Below are 22,370 nucleotides of genomic sequence, written 5' to 3'. Positions count from 1 at the left end.
TCGGGCCAGCAGCCGAGCCCCATAACCACTCAGCCACCGCGGCGGCTGCAACAAAATGTATCTTGCATTCTGCAAAACCTTTTTTGTTATGCATGTATCTATGAGAATTTGGTTCTACTCTACATGCACTTCTCGAGCAGCACAAAGTATAGACTTAGTATGTTTGCCAAAAAATCTTTTCACTGAGCTCAATTTAGTTGCTCAGCGACACAACAAACATGAAGAGACTTTACTATCTGGACTGCTCAGAAGGTCCACGGCGCACTCGTGTGGTATCAAGAAACCTAAGCCACTCGGGCCAGCCTACTAGCCGCGCTTACCTCAGCTCTAAAGAAAGCGAAACTCTTGGGCTTACGGCATTTCGGAAGACCTTTGGTCGAGCTCTTAAAAATATCTTTTCTAGCTGGCGGAGAAAAAAAAAGCTACAGTCATAGTAAGCTTGGGATATACTACCGTACTCGGACTTAATTTCACTGCTAGTAGGGAGGCAGAAGCCACCTATGGCCACTAGGCGTTCGGAGGATACAGCAAGACGTACAGAAGCTTTTGTTTTCACTTAATAACGGGTGGTTTAAAAATTGAAACGCCCTTTGCTTACCATATGCGAAACTCGCACACCAAGGTAGTCCTCTAGTTTCTGATAGCTGGAATTGTTGCAGGCCTGAACAGAGAGGAAATGAAGGAGAGCATTCGTCATTAGTATGCGTGCTATTGTACAAATTATGGGCTTGGTAAATTTTCATAGGTCGCGAAGACGCAGCTCGAATGTGGTCTAAAACCAAGCGCCAGCGACATCAGTAAGGGTGCGGAAAGTGTGCGGACTAACACAAATAAGAGGAAATTAAGTGGCTACATTTTTGCAATTTATAACGACTTAAAACACAAGTTCAATTACTTGTTTTAAAATGTTTTTTGTGCCCTTTTGGTTGAAATATATAAGGCTCTTTAAATAAAATATTACGATTGTTCGCGTTCCCTGACAGTAGCGGACAACGGTTGTTCTGCCATTCACTTTGACTGTTCTGCAGCTCGCTTGCCGCTAGCTGCCGGCTACTGCCGGCATTGGCTGCTGTATCTTGTCATCTCGTGACTTCTTTGCGTGCGGCTGTTCGCCTTTTATCAGCGTTGATTTCAATTGCTTAGTTACTTTTTGGCCTCATGCCGCATTCTCCTCGGCAACTTGTGCGAACTTGTTTTTTGCCATACCAGCCGCAGTTCTGGTCGTACGGTTTTGACGCTGCTGCCTTCTGAAAAACGGTGTGGTTACAGACGAAGAGGGCCAACAAGCGAAAAACTGGTGCTGCGTAGGGAAGTGTGAAAATAGAAACTGTTTTGCTGGCACCACATTGGAACGGTACTATTTTACACTGGCTTTGTTATACCCCGTTTTGCGCTGAGTGCCTAAGCCAGGAAAGTTGCGCCAAAATAATCATGGTACGCAGATGCTCCCCCGCGAGGTGAAAACTACTGAACGCCAGAAACAGGCCATATAAACGATGGTGCCGCTCGGTTGTTTGAACGTCAATTGTACGCAAACTTTTTCGGCTTTGCTAGTTCGGCAATAGATAGATAATCAAAGATGCTGTGATTATCAGTAGTGGCTGTACTCTGAACTCTCTCATTTATCTGTCTGATCATACTGAGGCGGAATTAAACGATCAGTTAGGGCTGGAATTCGCAGCCTGTTAGAAGAAAAGAAACGGCAGACGACTGCTCTGGCCCGTTTGTAAGCGCTCCTTCCCACCTTTATAATGAAGATGAACCAACCAGCCCGTCTCAGACCTCTTCTCCAATTTTTGTTGCTCTTTTGGCAATTTTGTTTTCCGTCGTTCGATAGAAGAGTAAACTACTGGATAAGAGTTTCGCAACATATAGTGAACTGGCCGTGTTTGAAAGTGTTTAAACGTTAATGTCGACCGAAATTAAAAAGTAGCTCGGAAGTTCACAATATCCATTTCCCTGCTCCTTTGACACGGCTTCCTCGAGCTGCTATACTGTTCTTGTTTACTGTCTCTGCGCAAGTGATTCTCATTGCCTGCAGTACAGCGAGTGCGGTGCTCCTGATGCCCACCCCTCAAGTTCGCTCTTAAATTTGTGCGGTCGGTCGCGCAATAGTTAACACTTTCATCAAAAAAGTCCCTTTTCTTTTTTCTTCTTATTGGCTTGAAAGTCTAGTTCGCGTGCATTCACCCCTTAATGTATGCGTCTGCCTATGAGCTCATAGTCCCGCTGTTGCACTCTTCTGCTCTTGTATTGCGGGTCACATTTTCTCCTAGTTTATACTACCGCCTCCTTGATCGTACAAGCTGGCTCGTAGAATTTTAAAATGAATTAATAAGTAAAAATTATAAAATGCAAGCTGCAGTACACTGCTTAACGTCGTTCTTTGGGAACCCTTATACGTATAGAATGCCTTTTATAGCTGCTACTCAAGGGTTCTGGGGAGAAATTTTATTGCGTGCCAGATTTTACAGCCCACAGTTATCCTCACACAGTTTTAGCCTACCGAAATGAGAGCTTAGGATCTACCAGTCTAACGTGCGTGGTTGGGTCACGTGTGTTTGTTTGTGGGTGCTTGTGTGTGGTGGTCCAAGCACTGCCGGACGCATCTTCCCGCACGGCTATGTTGGAATTCGCAAAAATGTAAGGTTATTTACGATATGAAAATGTCTGCCAAAATATACCTCTAAAGAAACGGATTGTCAAGGAAACCCTATGAATTTTCCAGATAGGTAAAAAACCAGGTGTCGTTAAGACATTAACAATAATTTTAGATTTTGGGAGGTAACACATCAAGCTTTTCTGAATAAGGATTGCGCCTTCGTATCGTATAGAAGAAAAAAATCAGTACTTTTTGTATTTGCCGTTCAGTTATTTTAACGAGAATTGCATGGTTTTTAAAATTTTTAAACAAATCTAGCATTCCTTTTTAATCATTGCAATTCTTTTTCGGCTGCCTTAGACGTGTACAGCATTTTGAAATGTGTGGAAAAGAATATAACTTTCTGAGTGTCAGAAAACAAATTTGTAATTTGTCAAAAAGAGCGTTATGTTGCAAATTCTGTTGTAAATCTCTTCACGAGGTGATCCAAACAAAAAAAAGGAAATGAAAAACAGCCCATCTCATGGCGAGTACTGATTGGATCAGGCTCAATTATTTTAATCACAGCAACTTTTTCTTCAGGCGCGAAAAAATAAATGTAGATTTGAGAGCCTTTGCCGCAGGTCCCAGGGGTCCCGTGCTGCCACTCCACTGCACGGCATGTTATCAACGATTCAAAAAAGGTACACGCCGGCGATTTTTTCTCCGTTCCTTTTTTCGAACAGACTCTGAGAGCTTCGAAATTTTAAGTTCATTCCTTTGCCAGTAACTGATCAAGCTGTCGGCGTTGTTCTGCAGGGTTGGCTAGCCCCATCGAATGCAAGCGCAGCGTTCGCGTGCTGTAGAGCAAACCTCGTCTGTGCTTTAAGGCGTACATAGCTGACATCTTGTAGCTTGCCTTCTGAAGCCCCATCTCTTATGGTAACAGCGGTTTATTAGAACGAATCCCAGATCCCACGTTACGCCACCATTCACTTCAAAATTATGGCAAGCCGTCCTTTTCGGTAAGGAGGTCACGAGTTGGTCTCGACTGGCGTCTTTCGCTACCGGAGAGGCGTCCACATAGCCGTAAAAAGCCAGAGGGGCATTTTTTTTTTCTGACAGAACCATTTGGATGGAGTCGTCCTCAGTGACCCTATAAACAAAAAATTTCGGAGGGGGGGGGGGGCACTTTGTTGACCTAAAGTGCGGTGAGGCGAAAGCCTTTAGCGCGGTGTTGCTGCTTGTGTCACTGATGTGTGGTTAAGATGTTAAGTGGACAACTGCTTGTGAATCTCAAATGCTGGAGACACAGCAGGCATTTGGGAGGCATTCGTCTGATTCGACGCCGTTCTGCAAACACTCTCGAACGTCCTAGACAAGGAGAACTAGCTACATACGCGTTGGCAGGAAGTGGCGTAGCCGTTAGCACGCTCGGCTGCGGAACGGAAGGATGGTGTTTCGAATCTCATCGTGCACAAAGATTTCTTTTCTTATCGAGTTAAAGATCGTAACGGACGGACGGACGCGAGCATGAGCTATTAACTGTTTTCACCTTAATATTTTGGCAGCTGCGCTCGTCGACGAGTCACCCATGGCGCTGGATGGAACGCCGGACGGGCGAACGGGAGTATGAGCCATTAAAGGCTATATCGCCTTTAAAGATTAAACCTAAGCACTTGTCGGCCCAGACTGCGGCCTTTGCATAAGCCTGCCCGGTCATTTCGTTGATTGAAGACTAAGGTTGTCCTGACTCAATTAGGGATTACATTAGTAAATACCTCATGGCCAACGGACAGTGAGCTGATTGGTCCGTGATTTTTCAAGTCCTTGGCGTCTCATTTCTTATGAATTAACCTAATATTAGCCTTCTTCCAAATTTCTGGTACGCTCGAGGTAATAAGGCAGTGCGTTTGCCTCTTCATTCATCTTTATTTAGGGTTTTCATGCTTCTTTTTACTTATTAGTTGGTGTTTTGCCAGCACCTTTGCATATGAGATGTGGCGTTGCCTCAGGTTTTATTATTTATAACAGGATTTGTATTTCCGTCTACGCCAATCCAGGTGACCTTATTCACGCTCGTTCTTTCTTGCTCTCCTAATTGGTATGAGCATTGCTTTCTCTCACTTCTCCCCCTTATCCTACCCCACTGTGTATATATTCCGCTCCTTTTGCGTTTTTTTTATAAAGGTGAAAGTCAGCATTGTGTTTTATGAGTCTCTCTACGTCCCAGTGTTCCAGCTGGGCTCCACAAATGGCTGCTAGTTTTATTTGGCCCCAAGAACACCAGCCTAGACGTTCGCGGGGCAGTTTTCGCAGGACATATAGTTCCCAAATAGGCACCAACCTTATGGAGAGCGCATAACTATATGAGAAATTTGAGAATAATGCTATGAGAAAGTAGAAAGGGGACCTAGGTTTAAGACCGGTGTAAATTCAAAGGGAGCACCGAGGGCCTAGTTGAGCAAACCATCGAGGTGCAAAAAAATGAGTTAAGTTGAACACCTCAAAAAAGAGGATTTTGCTGAGGCTTGGAGAGTGCAACCGCCGTGAGTCGAAAACTATCATTGCGACACTACTGCGACATCTGGAAAGAATTCAGGCTTTGGCTCCAAACATAGCTTTAAGAAGGCAATAGAGAGTGCGTTACAGCAGGCTCAAAGACGATGAAAGGTAGAGAGATATCGTAATGACATTGCGAAATGTATCCGAGCGACCGTTCGGGACTAACCGGAGGAAAAACAGAAGCCACACCAAATGTGCATCATGCATGCATCGAAGACAAATGTTACTTGTGTGACTCGTGGTACACGCATTTGCTGCATGCCAACTGACGTTTTGCTCAAATATCACTTGAACTCATAGCGGGTTCTATTTCTGCCCCGAGTGATTCTATACTAGTTTTGCGACTGGCCAGCCGTAAAAAGAAACTTTAGGAAACATTATAGAGCAAAGCTTTGATATGCCGGCCTGATATGAATGCATTTCACACGGTGCACCTAACATAAGTATAGGTCAATGGTAATTCTTGAAAAGCCTTGCGCTCTTTTTTCAGCAGGCATTTTGCCCAATACTTTCGTTTGGTGACATAAATTTTACAAGAACGTCTCACGTTTTCAAGAAATGGCTAAACGTTCTGTGACCTTCCATGGTAGTTATTTCGCGACTTCTCGATGCACGCGCTCTATACCCACTACTCCGCTAAACTATTAGCCCCTCTTACTTGCAGTTTGGCATAGTTATTACTGGAGACTGTACATTGAAATTAAATGACAAGTTGGTACTTACGCTCATGTTAATGCATTCCTTGGTATTGTTCAAGCACATTGAGTTTTTGCAGAAGTTTTTCGTAGTATCATTATCCCACTTGTCAACTTCTGTTATTGTACCTATGGGGCAGTGATCAGGACATGTAAAAAAATTTGGAGAAATCTATGCAAGTGGCGCATTCTTATGAATGAATGCATAATCATATAACAAACAGCCATTCCTAAGCTCTTAAAATACGAGTAACTGCTGTGCTGCATTTCATGGGGCATTTTTGCGCGCTGTTTTGACTAAAAATAAGAAAGACACAAAAGAAAGGTGGAATTCATGCAGCAGCGATGCTTCATATTTGTAAACATTCCGCTCGGAACTGTTTTAACGAGATGGTAAATAGAGATCTGAAGAATGCACACTTTTGAGTTCTCCAGTAGTTTGAATAGAACAGAGTGAAAAATAGTTCCTTAGAATGACAGGGTTTAAACACGGTTAAACCGAGTAAGGCATGCGAAAGCAATCGAGGCAACAGCGCCTCAAAGGCAACTACATGGCAAAGACAAGGCATGAGCGGCGCGCGTCCATCGCCGCCGCCCGGTTGCTCGCGTGATTCCGGCGCCGACGGCTCTCGACCTTCGGGTTTCGGGAGCGGGGGCGGCGGAGTGCCGCGAGGCAAGGCGAAGAGCCGTGGCAGGTGGTCATCTGTCAGCACCTTTCAGCACTATCTGCTTTGTCAGCAGCTGCGCAGGTCCTCCGCCGTTCTGCCGTCGAAGGTCACAACATTTAGTGCGAATAGCACTCTTTAACGGCGTCCAACCGCGGCCAAGAAAATTCCGCTAAGCTTGACCTTGAGGGCGACCCGCGGGACCGGAGCTGGTTACTGACCGTGCTGGTCAATGGCGCCACGGCACATGTGTCGCCAACATGTGCATTACATAATAACGGCAGCTCGCATGGCGTTCTCGCCTCGCTCAGTATGCGCCACCAGGACTGCGCGTGCACCTCTTGGGACTCCTTCGCACCATGCGCTGGCTTCGGCCACTACGAGACTCCGAAGACGTTTTTGTTGATGCATGTGCCACCCTGAAGGCGGTGCAGCTGCAAGAACTCTTGCTGAAATTGTTTCAACACCAGGCTAAACACACGCTTTCACACGTCTACTCGGTTTAACTACGTTAAAACCGTACCACTTCTTTCAGCTTTGCTAGTGAAGTATAGAGCTCTCGTGCTAAGAAGACGCCAGAATACACACCGTCAAAGCGGTCAATCGCGTTAATTAACCCCTGTGCGATGATCGTTCCTATCGTTCCGAAGTTCATTGCCCTGAAAGAAAAAAGACAAATTGATCAATTTTTGCCTTCCTTCAATATAAAATCCAAATGAACGTTCCTTTCAAAGGGTAGAGCATCGCAAAACATGCGGAGCAATACGTTCTCTGCGCCTGAACATGGTCGAGCATTTTGTTTAGTTGTCTTTCACAAACACCGGTGCACGTGCTATTTACCTGGGAATGGGGGGACTCCTGTAATGGGTAACAAGTGCAGCTGCTGGATAGCCTGCAGAAGAGCAGAGACATGCTTTCAGCCATTCTAAACTAATGAAGCAAAAGCTTACATTTTCAAGCGTATAGAATGAAGAAACGCATTCGTTCATTCATGAAGGGAAGCGTTATGTGGCGCTTGTGCTTCGCCTCTCTTCCATACGTACAACATCCTCCTACTAGACACTTTTAGTTGGGGCGTACGCAGTAAGCTTGCGTACGCATCTCTTACTGCGTTGCGTACGCCGTGAATAGCGCAAACACGATACTTTTAGTTGGCCGTGCGTAGCGTCCCTCACGCGCACGCGTAAACAGTAGCACCATCTAGTGACAAGACGTCAAAGCACATCAAAGCTCGGTTGAAGAAATTTTCACCCGTGATTACTGATAACTAAAGTGAGTGCATTGCGAGCCCTTTTTTTCTCCAAGAAGAAAAACTATGCAAACTGAAGCAAATGTAAGAACTGACTAAAAGCTAGAAAACTGCTTCGCCAGGGGTCATTGCTACGAGGAAAACACACCGCATTTAGTTAGGCCTAGAAGCTTGAAAATCGCCAAATTATCTGAAAAACAGGGGCTAGTTATCGCTTATACTGGCGCGTGTGGGCAAGAGTAGGCGAAATAAAAGCGAACCGCTACCATTTGAGAGAGCTATTGCGTAAGAGAATCCAGCGGCGACATGTATTTATTCCGAAGCGGGCGAGCTGGGCGCCGCCATCTTGTCAACGCAGCACGTAGCGTCCCACGTTGCGTACGCTAGGCTATGCTTTACAGCGGGCGGGCGTCCGCAACGCGCGGCTAGATACGTTGCGTTCTGCGCATGCGCATTTGTTACCCGCAGTGCCGTTGCGTACGCAAGCTCACTGCGTACGTCCAACTAAATGTGTCTATTATGCGAGAGTTGCGATGTTGGTTCCGCAGTGTCGCCCGGTACACATAGGTTTCCAATGGATACAAGCTTAAATTTCGCCTGACCTTATGCTCGGCTTTCCTGGGATGAAATGCTGGCAAAGTGGGTACCACAAATTCTGCAGTCCTGGTGCGATCACGCTCTTGTGCCAAAGCTACCCTTTCACCGTTAAGAATAAACATCATGATCACCACCACAACATTAAGGAGGAGATATATGTGCAGGAAATCTAGTTACACTTCTTCTTTTATGCAACCTGCACATCACGGGGCAGGCACCTAAGAAGATTCGCTTGCTTGGCTGAATTCATGAAGTTTAATCTAGAACTCTTTGTCCACCATAACCTCTGCTGAAGTACCGATCAAGATCTTTCAGCGAATTTTCTCGGCTCTTCCAAGCTTTTGCTAAAGCGTAAACTTTGCCCTCGCTATAGCAATCGTATCAGATGCAAGCCCAACTTACACTTTCTCAAAGCTGCACACCAGGAAGGCTCTAACTAGTAGTTTGGGAATTATTCTGCCCGCGTTCTCCTAAGCTGAATAAATTGTGGGTGTGCGAATAGCACGTTTTCGAAACCGAATCGCACCCGAATAGTCCAGCTTCGGTACCGCATCGAAAATGGAATAATAGTAGGAGTATTCGATACTTGGTGCGAATATTCATAGAAAACGAATATTCGTACATGACAAATATTAATGTAAAACAGCGAAGCACAAGCAGAAGCGCTATAACTCATGGAGTTAAAGGTGTTGCTGTTGCGAAGTCACTATATAAACTGTTTGACCATCATTTCATGCCAATCATAAAGCACCCCTTTTTCTCCTGACGATGGCTGCGTACGAATTAGTGCCAAATCTCAGTTGAAGGCCGGGACAATAGATATGTGTAGATTTTCGACTTTTCTGTTTTATATTTTTTAAATTTGGCGAACTTTTTTGGTGTTTATTTCAGATGATATATTTTGGCGCTTTTTTCGGGGGGAATATATATGATTTCATACGAATGAATTACCGTCTTTTTTGTTATATAATGTAGTTATATAATACAGACTTACAGTTTATCTTAGTTTTTACCCACCTGAGTTTAGATTTACCAGGAACTAAAAAAATATGGTAGGCGTGTGAGAATATTGGAAACTTTCGTACATTGATTCGAATATATCCTCCTCTTCGATTGGCTGAATGTTCAAATAGAACATGCTCAAAATTATTCGGAACGAATACGATCTCAACTTGTCGAGTAATTATCGAATAACAGGCACAAAGTTAGGATCGGGAATGGCATAGTTTTCTCCGACAGCGGTTTCGAAAACAGGGCCCTCTCTGACGCCGCACAGCATGCTGCCGCGATGTGATTATTTCTTGTCTTATTGCTCATGATATGCTCAGACATACGGGCTCCAAGACTGGGCGACGGAGTAGGTTTGAGCCAGGACCAGCAAACCCCGCCGTCATGCCCGAGACCGGAGGCCACGGCTCATAGGTTATAGGTTATACTGATATGGGGCGGTTGTTTTTTGCCGTCGTTGTCAGTAACAAAAGGTAATTTCTCAATGCGCGTGACATGGCGGTTACGGATATAATGCACAGGATCAATCACACTTAGCGGGAGCAGGGCTGTGCGTGGCCGCTCACGTGTCGAGTGCCATGGCGTCTAACGCGGTCATGAATCACTGCAGGGTGGTGCACGACAAGAGAGACCTCGACGTGATGCTTCGTGTCATCTGCCCCTTTGTACGAGTTTGCTACCGGCTTGGTCGGAGTGGTGATCCCCATGCGCGCAGCCACGCGGAGCCGTGTTCACGCTCAGTGTGATTGACCGTGTGCAGACTTCGTGCTGCGTACCCTTAGAAGAGATCACTGATGTCCAACATTCTCGGACAAAAATTTTGAAAATTGAAAAATTGTAATACACTGTTATGAAAATATTGAAGGTAATGGTCCATTATTCTGATATGTAGCAAAATCTTTCTGTTAAAGTGTTTCCAGTGATCGCATTGAACAGTTAAGATTGCCGTAGAAAACCAACAAGGAACGCTTTTGACGAAAGCGGAAACGGTAATGGAAAAAATAAATAAAAGTGTGCTGTCGGGTGATCTGGGGCTATATTGATTGTTATAGTGAAATCTTACATTATATGAAAAATTTGGGTTCATAAACAGTTTCCTGCTAAAAAATGCTTTTGTCCAGAATTGTTTGGTATGGTTGAGTGTATCGACAGGTACAGCCTTTACTACATCAGTTTAGCGCCGCAGCTAGTGCTTGGCTGTTTCGCTTGAACAATCCTTTTGTACGAATATTCGATACGCATTCGATTCGATTCTTTCACTATTGAATTCGTATTCGATGCGATTTTAACGCGATAACGTTAAGACTCCTGTTCTCCAGAAAATCCGGCATCGTCATCGGTTTCGGCGTTGTGAGTGAGTGAAAAAGCTTGTGGCCCACCTACCACATAGGCCACGTGACCATGTGACGTCATAACAGCCTGTTAAGTAACGCAAATTGCTAACCGTGGCAGGCGGCAGTTAAATTATTGATCGGTCGCGAGAGCTTCCTAGGGAAGAGCAATTAACCTAGATCTTTCAAGTCCCACCAGTACCTGTGTTTGAAACAGCCACCTGCCGGGTCAGTGGCGCATCGCTTAAACGCTGCACGCTCCGCTAGCAGTGGTATATAGGAGGAGTCCCAGAGATCTATGAATGTAGAGTAGAGAAAGACCGTGTGTGCGGAGTGATGCGAGCACCCCCAGCCCGCTAAGGGACGCACCAACGCTATCGCGCCATTCTTGTAAAGCGGAGGTTATGTGTTTCCTCAAGTTTTTTGGCTACACCATTCATTAGATTTGGTACGGAAGCTAGACAATTCGTATTCGATCCAGTGTCGAAAAAGTACTCTTCGCGCACTCCCAAGAAAAGATGCTTAATTAATGGTAAAACACTTATAGCTGTGCTTGCATGAGGAAGTACTACAGTCAGTAAAAAAAGGTAACGGAACTAAATGATAGAACGGTCAGACAAAAACGCAACTGGAAGTTAACACCTTAAAGCTGGGTTGCCCTGATACAGGCGGGTTGCTGCACTAGGTTGAGAAATGTGGCAAGACATCACGCGGCCTCTGCGTTGACGTCTGTGATAGAACTGTCGCTTAACCGTCTCAGTAGATAGAATATGACAACTTTCTTGCAGTTCTGGACGATGGTTTTGATTGTCTTTATATCCAAGGTAGAAACCTTCCTCACGAAGTAAGTGCCCTAAACGGCTGACGGCAATGAACAACATAAAGATAGTAGAGAACGTTCTGCGATGACATGGAGCCTCTTATATCTGCAGAAGAGTTTATTAGTGCAGCCATGTAGAAGAACGCACAACTGCGCTATTTAATACAACGATACACCATCTGACCCCACACCGGGCTTCCGCCTTCGTTAGTTCTATCGTTTGATGGACAGCAACTCCTACTAGATAGCCAGCTAGCTGCGGCGCGCATATCAAGGAAAAAGACTTTTCGGTTGAAACTGATAAGTCCAAACTGTCCATATAGTTAAGAGCCATAACCTCAAATATCGGGCATGAAGGCAGGCTTTCCTGATTCTGTCGTAGCCCTGCCACGTCACCCACCCTTGTAGGCGGAATGTTTGAGCACCATGAACGCCGCCGCACGAACGCGGCGCTGAACGCACAGATCAATTGGTGCGGAATGCTGAGCGGCTTCGGAGTGGGCCCTGTTTTTAAAACAGCCGTCGAAGAACACTGCGGCGTGCCCGATTCGAATTCTTATTTATTATTCGGAAACTTGACGAAGACATTCAATACTATTCGATTCGTTTCGAATAAATTTTTAATGTGCACTATCTGATTCGTTCAGCGCATCGAGTAGGAGGTTATTCGAATTGATATTCAAAAATTTTCAATAGTGGCACAAACCATAAAATAAACGCATCAGCCATAACCATGGCTGCATGCACAAGCCAAGTGTATGGATTGGTAGTTAATTTGCATGGCCGTATGCCTCAAAGTGTACATACCGAGGATGTTAGACTTTTCGTTGTAGAATGCATGTGAGCGCAATGCGACTCCTTCGTTCCTGAACGTGCACAAAAAGAAAAAAATTGTCATTAGTTCATCAAACCCCGCTCTGCATAGGTGGTGTGAATTCATATTGTGCAGAGAAAAACCTCATAGAGGGGGAACTAGGTGTTCCAGGTTGAATCCCCATTATTTTAATTTCATATCACAGGACGAACAGCCAGTGTCTTATAAAACATAGAAACCACGCACAAACACACAATATCTATGCAAATAAACATACCAGGAGTTTTTTTTCTAAATATACATAGTTTTATGTTAAGCATGAAAGATCGGAGCGGTCCTACGGTGTTACAGAAAATGTTTTTTTTTTCGGCGTCAAAGCTTCGGCAGAAACAGGTCATCAAGCAACGTATCGTAACAGAGGAATTGGCACGACCTGTCCGTCAAACTCCTTACCGATTGTCAGCACGAGAACGCGAAGCTATCAGGAATTAAGTCGAATAAATCTTCCAGGACGATGTCATAAATCTGTGAAAGAGTTCATGGGTGTCCCATGTACTTCTCGTGAAGAAGGGAGAGGACTCGTTTCGGTCCTGAGTTGATTACCGTCGTTTGAACCAGATAACAATGAAAGAAGTGTACGTCATCCCACGCTTCACAGACTCTGCAAAGCGAAGTACTTGTCGTCGATGGACTTCAAGAGCGGCTGCTGGCAGATTCAGGTCGACAAAAGAGTTCGAGAGAAGACTGCCTTCATCAAGCCAGACTGCGCCTCTTAATTTAAGGTAATGCCATATTGACTTTGTCCCGGACCTGTAACCAACTTGTAAGGGGGTGATGGACTCATTGTTAGCAAGTATCAAGTGGCAAACCGGCCTCAATAACTTTTAGACAACGACGCAGTCTTCGCGACGAGTTTCGACAAGTTCCTAAGTAGGTTAAAGGAAGTATTGGATGGAATCAAGTGTTGTGTCCACCGAGATATGTGAGACAGTTACTGCTCCATTCCCTTTCCTCAAAACCAATTTCATTTTTCGGCAAACAGGAGCACTTGTTTCTCAGCCACATTGTCAGCAAGGGCGGAGTGTGCCTCGACCACGTTCGCGCTACCTTCCCTACAGCCCAAGCCCAAGCCTCCAGCAGGACATCATCAGTCAAGCCCTTGCTGCTGCTGCTGTGTCCCAAGGGATTCCGGCCGACGGCTTGAGGCGACGGGGGAGATGGATTTTTCTCCTGGCGTGCATTCACTGGTGTTTCATTAAAATGGTTTCTCTCTCTCCCGACAAGAAGGTCGTCCGAAGGTTTCTGGAACTGTGCGCCTAATACCGCCGCTTTGTAAAAGACTCTTCATCCACTGCGGAGACTCCGACGCAGCTGACAAAAGCAGATGCTGTGTTCTGATGGGAAGCGTGTCAATTCGAAGCTTTCAGGAAAATTCTAAGCCATTTGCAAGCACACCTTGTCCTAGCCCAAATAGCCTTGAAGCCCCCCCCCCCCCCCCCCCCCCTTGTATGCGAATTTTTCTACTACTATATCATTGCAGCCTGAAGATTCCTTTGTTAGCGCACAGAAACTTGTTTTAAGGCGTAAGCCTTTCTTGGCTCATGAGTGGCATGGACGGAAGCTGTAGACAGCGGTTTGTGGACGGAAGTTGGCCGCAGGAACTGTCAATCATAAGTTGTTTGGTAAATAAAAGAAAAGGTAGAAGTTGATTAAGACAACAGTTTATAAACAACACACATGTAATTAAATAAAGAAAACAGAAACAAAAAATAAAAATGAAATAGTAAAAATAAAGCGAAAATAAAAGAGGAAAAGCAAAGGAAATTAAACTAAGAATAGAAAAATAAACGAAATAAAAAAGAAATCTAAATTTCTGCGGATCAACAATACTCGGACCCCATCCTAAGCGCCTCGTTCAGTATATGAAACGCAAGGCTTTTTCACCCCCAGCCGCATTCAAGCGTGGGTTGTCCTCTATGTGTCTACAAATTGGCAACATTGTGAAGGAGGACTCGCCCCCAACAAAGCCGCGTACCACCTAGGTCCATTGCGGTGTCATCACAACCTGCCCACCGTATTTTGAGCAAACTGCCCACCGTGGAGGGTGGCAGTTAAGTGAATGACTGGTCGCTCGGGAAGAGCACTCTGCGTTGCACAAGGCCCACGCAGCACCTCCCATCCCAGGGCAGTGGCGCATCGCTTAACTCTGCACTACTGCTCCAGTAGGGGTGTGGGGACTCCTAGGGATCTAGGAATTTTAACTAGAGAATGTAAACCAATTCTACATATATGTAAATTAAGCCATTACGCTATCGCTTCATGCCCTTAAAGCGAAGCCTAAGTGACCCCTCCAATTTTTTCTCGGGACCAAACATTTTCAATGTATTTACGCTTCGTTAATATGGAAACTCACTGTCCGGACAATGGACAGGTAGAAAATGCACTGAACCCATTGGTGCCTAAGTATTTTTGATGCGTTAATATGCACAGCGATGAAAACAAAATATAGACTGTCCCAGACAGACCTTTCCTTTCCTCTATTTTGAGAGAACACTCGGAGAAAGCAATCTGAAGGAGTATATGCGTGCATTAAAGCTTTTTTCTTTTTGAAGTTTCCTCCTTTACAGTGCCAAGGTGCCCGGTCGAAGCGCGTTACCATTTGCTGTATGGCATTAATGACCTTTAAAAACACTCTCTCTTCGTGTTTTGCTACTTTGAAAGCCTCATTCAGCATGTTCCATCCGACGTAGGACAGATATGCACTGACGCTTCGTGGGGATATCTACAGCCTTAGTAGCACACGTGTTTTCACACGATCAGACACAAACACGCGTTTCATGAGCCACATATTTAAAAATGGCTAATGTAATAATGCACTTGGAGCTCCCCGGATTCAGTACAATTTCCACTTCCTGTACAACACAATGCCCACAAGCAGATCTTAAGCGTTTAGTATTTATTTTCTCAAAGTTATTTTTTCTACACGAATATTTATTACGGACGACTCGCTTTATGGACATTTTTTTGCTCGGGAACAAAGTGTTCATATATTAACGAGGCTCAACTGCATACTCCGAGCTGAAGATTATTTCCCAGTGTGCAGTATTCTGCTAATTTATCGACTTTTCAGTGCACTTAGAGGTAGTCGTAAAAACCACCATCACTGCTTTGAAGGACTAGTCGGCACACGTAACACGATTTAGTGCACCCTGTCTGCAGGCTGTGCAAATTATCACCGGAAAATGCTAGAGATACTCGAACACACAGAAACGGAGAAGCCACAGGGCGAAGCAAGACTTATCCTCACGTTTTGTCGAAGTACTCTGATTTAATCTTGCGAAGGTTTTGGAAGCGTTCATTCTCTTGGAGCCAGTGGAAGTGCTCGACGAAAGATGCATTTGCGCTAATATTTGGAACCTGAACAGAATGTAAAGTTGAGATTAATGCTCTTCAATTCACGAACAAAATAATCGTCAGAATGAAATCAAGAATAGATGTGTTTAGGTAGAGCACCCGTAGGTAACCCCGGTAAATATTTGCTCTGTATTTTCATTATGCCCAAGCTTGCGCTGACTTTATTTTATAGTACGAGAGGAAAGCATTGCACAGTTTTCACTTCGATGCCGAAGAGAATCTTAAGCAGCTCTAAGGCCACAACTTTATCCACTCCAAGATAAACAATAGAATATAACGAGAGTTCGACCCTTTGTTTTCACATTCTTGTCACGACACTGAGGCGCGACACTCATTTCGTCACAGCAAAGCTGTTTTTACAGTCCCCTAAAATATCACTTGCGTTTAATTCGCTTGGCGAGGGCATAGAGAGGAAAGTCATTGCTTGAATGCTGAGTTTTACCAAAACCTGATTCGCGAATGCAGCCTACGGCGCAACAGAACAGCATAGCAGTTCTGCCGTAATGCGATAGAGCTTGTGCTCTTCGCTGTAATTCAATTATTCCTGTCGCGGTGTACTTCATAATTTGCACCAGGAGCTATCTTGGGAGCTGAGCCAGAGGTAGGAAACTCCGGTTAGTTTTTAGTTTCAACTGCTTCAGTGCACCTGGAGACTGGAGGTGAACTGATGCTCAAAATCGAATGATTCCTGCCCACGGATGATGCGCGATAAGTCTGCGGCCGTGGCCAAGTTGTCTGAGTGACCGCGATGCGAAGCAGCTCTTATTTCGACGGTGGTGGTTCGAGTCCAGCTTGGGATGAAGTTTTCTTCCACCGGTTGCCGTTGTCATGACAATGATACGACGATCTAGTTGGTTTCCCTCAGGGCGCTATGGCAATATTTGGCGCTAACGTCTGTGTTTGCCAGATAATGGTGTATGTAGAAGTTTCCTACTCCTAGCTCAGCTGTCCTCATTTGTGGAACGCGTTACGAATGCAGACTGGCAGCCGCCGGCAGCGCCAGGCTGGTGCTTCAAGCCCCGGCAATGCTTCTGTGACAGATATTCTGCGGACCACTACGCACTACAATCATACAATCACTGTGTCACACCGCCACCTCGGAGAGTCTTCTTTTATACGAGAGGCCACCGCCCATTAAGAGACACCACTCTCGTTTCCGTCTTCATTGTGGGCATTGATATTGGGTGTGAAGACTGTTCAAACTCACGCATTAACATGGATGAGCACATTTCGTTGTCTTCATGACATGTCTTTTTGTGTTATTTAACCCAATTTAAGAGATACTCTACTAAATAAAACGCACAAAAAATTAGTACTTCACTCCAGGTACAACGTTCTGAAAATTTGACGACGTTTTCGCATCTATCCCTTTCCTTGCGGCGCGGTTAGGCTGTCCATCGAGATAAGTGATACAGTTACTGCGTCATTTACTTTCCTAAAAGCCAATTTTCAATTCGCCAACACAGTAGCTAATTTTGTAGATACTGTGAAAACGATAGTTTTTATGTGTATACGCGTGTTTTGAGCTTTCACAAAGCGTAAGGGTCGAAGATCTGGAAAGATTGAAATCCCTTCAAGGTTTCAGAGCAAAGTGAGAAAAGACAATAGTTTCCGACATTTCATTCGTCCCATGTAACCCTTGTAATTAAACGCCACCAGAAAAAAATCTTGCAAAATATGTCAAGAAAACAAAGTGTGATCAATCACATAGTTAGCACTTCATCCCTGAAAAAGCACATTTGTTGAGAAATAAAAGTTATAAGCATGTTGCAATTTAGGGTACCAAGAAAGACCTCGCGTTGTGTTTAGTGATTGGAACTTGTACATTCGGCAGGGACCTGTCTGGTCGGGGAGAAAATTAGAGAAAAAACAAGCACTCACACCGACGGGTTATGAGAGGACCTGATAAGCTTTTCGTCAGAATGTATGTTTTCTCTCTAGTGTTTATTAATTTTCTTACCCCTAACATATATAGGATGGGAACACTGGTTTTGTAGCGCTAATAACGGCGCAGCTGTTTGTTTCGAGCTACACCTGGCCTCTCTCCTACGTGCCTCTCTCTCTCTCTCTCTCTCTGTTACCCTTCTCCTCCAAGCCAGGAATCGTCCCTACGAGTTCGCAATGCGAATGTTGAGCGTCAGCTGGCGCCGGGGAAGGAACGAATGTTGTAATGCGCCGTTTAGTTCGGGGCGGAACTGTGCGGAGTGGGAGGAGCTAGAATAGGAAAATTGGGAGAGAGTGGGAGGAGTTCTGGGTGAAAAAGAAGGGAGTGCAGGTCTTTTTTTCTTCAGCATAGCATTGCAGCCACCTTGTGAGCGCTGAACTGAGTGCTTATGTATTTGATATCCTTGATTAATTCTCTATTTTATGCGAAGCATACTAGCCGCACAACCGAGCCCTTCCTTGCTGCGCCGTGCGCGGCCGCGTAGCTACCACTTGACCTACATCGGCGCACCACGTGATATGACGTCACAACAGCTGCGAAAGCTGGGGCTCAACTCGTGCGCTCGCTTGCGGACGCGCAGCCTCCGCCGGCGGCCTAACTCCCGCTCCTACCGCTAGGAAATACTGACGTCACGCAATTGTATAAAAGGCGACGCACTCGTTGAGTCAGTTGAGCAGCGATATGTCGGCCAGGGTGAGGGCGGCTCGCCAGACCGCAAAGCACAAGTTACAAAGAGCCACGGAAACGGGAGAAGAACGAGAAGTACGGCTTGCCAAGCGACGTATGCTTCGCATCCTAGGCTTAACCATAAGCTAAGCCAGGCCATTTTTGAACACGCCTTCGATGCAGCTCTTTCTGGATGCGAAGGTGCATAGGTAGCAGGGGTTCCTTTGAGGGGGCGGGGGGGGGGGCAATATAGGCTGCGAAAGCCACCGCCAGTTCATCCAGGTTACTCATAACAGATCGAGAGGCTCACGAAAAATCGGCTGCCATCTGGCGTACACTACAAAGGGTTTGAGGGCCCTATATAGGACGGATAAATTTAGAAGCTTCCCCCTCACCCTCTTACAAAAAGGGAGGCAGGACGCCCCTAAAGCTTTAGAAAAGGGAGCTTAACACCCGCCCTGTAAAAGTCACCAGGCTAGTCAAGAAATTTGAATACAGGATTGTATTAGAGATGCGCCCAAATACTTCAAAGCATTGCAGAGGCCTTCATCTGCACCAGGCGACATTTTGGTGTAGTTCATTCTTTAGGCATATTCCAAGCGGCGACCCGGAGCAAGTTTTCTTAGTCCGCGAAACCGAGGCACAAAAAATCATTCAATTAGATTCAAATAACTTATATCACTCCTTTTCTGGGAAAAGCATATTCGCTACTTTGATTCTGTCTATCGATGGAGCGTGGGCTAGTCTGGAGTCATCTTAAATTCCTTCCAGTGGCTTTTCACTGAGCAGAGACGTGAAGCTTACCTCGTTCAGTTTAAAAAGTTTCAACTTACGTATTGGTACAAGGAGTTCACAGTTGTGCTATTCAGAATCCAGTCAGGGTATCCAATCACGTACGTTACGTTATTGATCTGCAAATCGTGAACGAAAAAATAAACAGCGGCTGTATTTTGCAAAGCATTTTTTCAAACTTAAAGAAGTACACAAACAAAATTTCGAATGCAAACTAACAATGTGTTTTGTTTCATGCGCGTAAGGAAATGCCTTCTACCAAGTGTCAGTCGCAGGCTTTGAGTAGAACCTAATTTAATATGATTTCGAACGTTGTCCGAGGAGTCACTCGTCATTTCCACCCGCATCGAGTGACGTAAAATTTCACTGCCCCGATTATTGTGACGTCACCGAACCCAGTGGTTGTTCTTGGGAACAACCAGTGCTTGCCGGCGACACCAACGTCATCAGTATTGTGGTAGCGCAACTGGGCCTGTCGACCGTGATGTCAAAATGCACTTCAGCGCTTGCGACTACCGGGACCTTAACGGCCGATACAAAATCGTTTGTAATTATTAACGCAGAGTACTGCTGTTTTCAGCTCGTTTTTATGATTACTAAGCCCGTAGGCCTCTTTCAAGAGAAAAAAATGGACGCACAAAAAGCTCGTGTTGCTACCTCTTTTATCTTTTTCCTCTCTGCGCAGGTCAGATTCGTATTTGATAGTAGAGGTGAAATTCGTTCTTTTGCAGCGTTTTGGCTTTTTTTTAGCCAGACGCTTTAGTGAGCAATGCAGGAAGAGGATAAGATGCACCGGGATTCGAGTCGTGGCAGATTACAATCCCAGATGCCTTCATTTCTCAGCGATTCTTTTCCAATTCCTTATTTGAATCGTTCTTATTAATGAGCCCTGACCAGAATACCAAAAGAGGTAACTGAAGCTCATCATTACTAATCAGGCCTGACTTCACAGCCGGCAGCCGCCAATGATAAAAAGTAATACGGTTTTAACGCATTAAACCAAGTAGAAGTGCGAAACCATGCTTTTAGTCTGTCTGGCTCATGGTATTGCTTTCCTGGGTCGTCGGTAAGATATTGGACTCGGGTTAAGGTCTAATCGAGGTTAAGCTGATCTGATCTGTTCGCGCCGCGGATGGAAGTTGATGAAGACGACTATGTGAAGGCACAGCGCGAGAGTGAATCGTCATCGGCTGCTGCGATAGCATAGTGCTCTCGCGCAGTGGCCAGCGAAGCTGATCTCATCGCGCCGTGGTTTCGAATCCAAGTCGCGGCAATAGTTATAGTTTGTTGTTTATGAGGGCTTAACGTCCCAAAGCTACTCAGGCTATGAGGGGCGCCGTAGTGAAGGGCTCCGGAATATTTATTCAAGGTCACGGCTTCAGCGATGGCCCGTATTTTGCAGCTTTGGTCGCGAAGTAGAGCTTTTTCTCTAAAAGGTGAGAGAAAAGATCAGGTAATGGGTTGTTACTAAATCTAGTCCCCGACGCGAATTTCGTGCCGAATTCCATATTAATTGAAAAAATAATCGTGTTCTTAGTCATTACTTATGACAATTCGATTTTTAGATATTTTATTAATCAAATTCCTATTGAGCACTCCTGCTATCCTTAGCAGCCCACTATGAACAGAAGGAAATTGATCTTACACGGTTAATGGTTTTCTTCTTGTCCTCGGCCGACATCCAGGTGTTGTTTTTGATTACATATCTGAGTGTCGAATTGATGAAGGGCAGCATCTTCATCACCTGTTGAGACATTTTTGAAACAATAAAGTACTTTACTAGTAAGTACTATTTATTTGCGCAAGTCCGAAACTTACTTCGTTCCTTGAGTCGTTGTCGAATTTAACGCTACTGTAATAACTTGCACCCGCGGTGTACATGATCTCGCTCTCGAGCAACTGGCGCATGCAAGTCAGCTTTGTGTCATTTCTTCTCGTTATGTTACCCTTATCAGTTATCGATGTTTCGTTCTCGTATCGCAAGTAAAGATCATACAGAGGTGTTTGCACTGCTTTGGCCATGTTTCTTATCTTCGTCCATAGAATGTAGTTGGCAAGTTGAACTCTGCAAGGAAGCGAGACCAGGATTTCGATGGGCATCTTTGTGATAGAATGAATGTGACCACCAAAATGGCTCACAGTGTTTCATAATTCAGGCAACACAGTTTTTAAAATTATAACTCGACACCTCCCTTTTCAGTATCCATCTAACTTAAGGCGCAGATAAGTTACTTCATTTCGACTTTCCGTGTACAGCGGTGACCAAATCATGCAACCATCCGAAATAAAAGCGTACCTTGAGACGAACCGATCGCACTGCGTCCTGTTGTAGGAACAGTTCATTCAAACATAACGTGTGTTGCTCAGATTTCCTGCCTTTGGCGCACTTTCTGAAGTTTCTGAAAACGCTGGTCACTCTTAGTTATAGCTATAGACTACTCGTCAGCTGCATGCCGAGACCTGCTTAGTCAGCTGCAGGCGTATTTTCCAACGATTCGTCGCATTTTTAATTTCCTTTGGTTCTCCCTCATTGGTCGCTGCCTCCAATGGTGTAGGCTGTGTTACAAGACATCACACTTGTCGCGATAGCGACAAGTGTGATGTCTTGTAACACAGCCTACACAAGCCCGCGGTTCCACTTACAGAAATAAACGCGTCCCGCGCCCATATAATGCCAGAGCGCCGCCGCCGCCGATTACTGACTGAACACGACGGCGGGCTTGACGCGGCTGATGATCGGCGCTAATCCTCTCTCCAAAAGAAACAGGGTGTCAATTGTGCGACGAACTGTCTCAGTCTGGTCTCTGTAGCTCAGCCGGACTAGGTGCGGACGTAGGGGCGGCGTCGCGACGAGACTAACTGTACCTGTAATTGGCCGTTTGCTTCCCCATCTGCTGTAGCTTCCGTCACATATAGGGTCACAGCCAATTGAAGTGGAAAATGAAATGCATCATTAGAAAATACGGCCCGTGGTCTCAATTCGGTGCCCAGTGGGCGGCACTTCATCCGTTTATTCCTATTCAAGGAGTAATCTGGAGAATTAGGCATAGCAGCTGTCGGGTGTTCCCGACTAGTTTTTTGAAAAACTTGAGGTAACAATGCGGACGTTTCTTGTCCTTGCACTCAAACTGGGCTCTTATTTTCTTGCTCACAACAAATGTGACAGCGGCAAAGCTTTGAAATTGCGGCCATGCTCATAGTGTTAAAAAAGTTTTATCAGCCTGCAAC

General features: G+C 45.2%; 1 protein-coding gene across 3 annotated transcripts in view; it reads right to left on the bottom strand.

Moving 5' to 3' along the window:
- The window catches only part of LOC144121048 (neprilysin-1-like), a 75,985-nt gene that overhangs the window by 3,514 nt on the left and 50,101 nt on the right, over nt 1-22,370 (bottom strand). For all 3 annotated transcript variants that reach the window (XM_077653966.1, XM_077653964.1, XM_077653965.1), the window contains 9 exons: nt 20,961-21,207; nt 20,788-20,886; nt 19,184-19,261; nt 15,633-15,742; nt 12,319-12,377; nt 7,347-7,398; nt 7,095-7,165; nt 5,870-5,970; nt 599-661 (listed from right to left, as the gene is read on the bottom strand). In XM_077653966.1, coding sequence (XP_077510092.1) covers nt 599-661; nt 5,870-5,970; nt 7,095-7,165; nt 7,347-7,398; nt 12,319-12,377; nt 15,633-15,742; nt 19,184-19,261; nt 20,788-20,886; nt 20,961-21,207 — 880 coding nt within the window. The remainder of the gene's footprint in view (nt 1-598; nt 662-5,869; nt 5,971-7,094; nt 7,166-7,346; nt 7,399-12,318; nt 12,378-15,632; nt 15,743-19,183; nt 19,262-20,787; nt 20,887-20,960; nt 21,208-22,370) is intronic.

The sequence above is a fragment of the Amblyomma americanum genome, chromosome 2, assembly GCF_052857255.1.
Source record: "Amblyomma americanum isolate KBUSLIRL-KWMA chromosome 2, ASM5285725v1, whole genome shotgun sequence".
NCBI lineage: Eukaryota > Metazoa > Arthropoda > Arachnida > Ixodida > Ixodidae > Amblyomma > Amblyomma americanum.
This window is presented reverse-complemented; position numbering and strand designations above follow the sequence as displayed.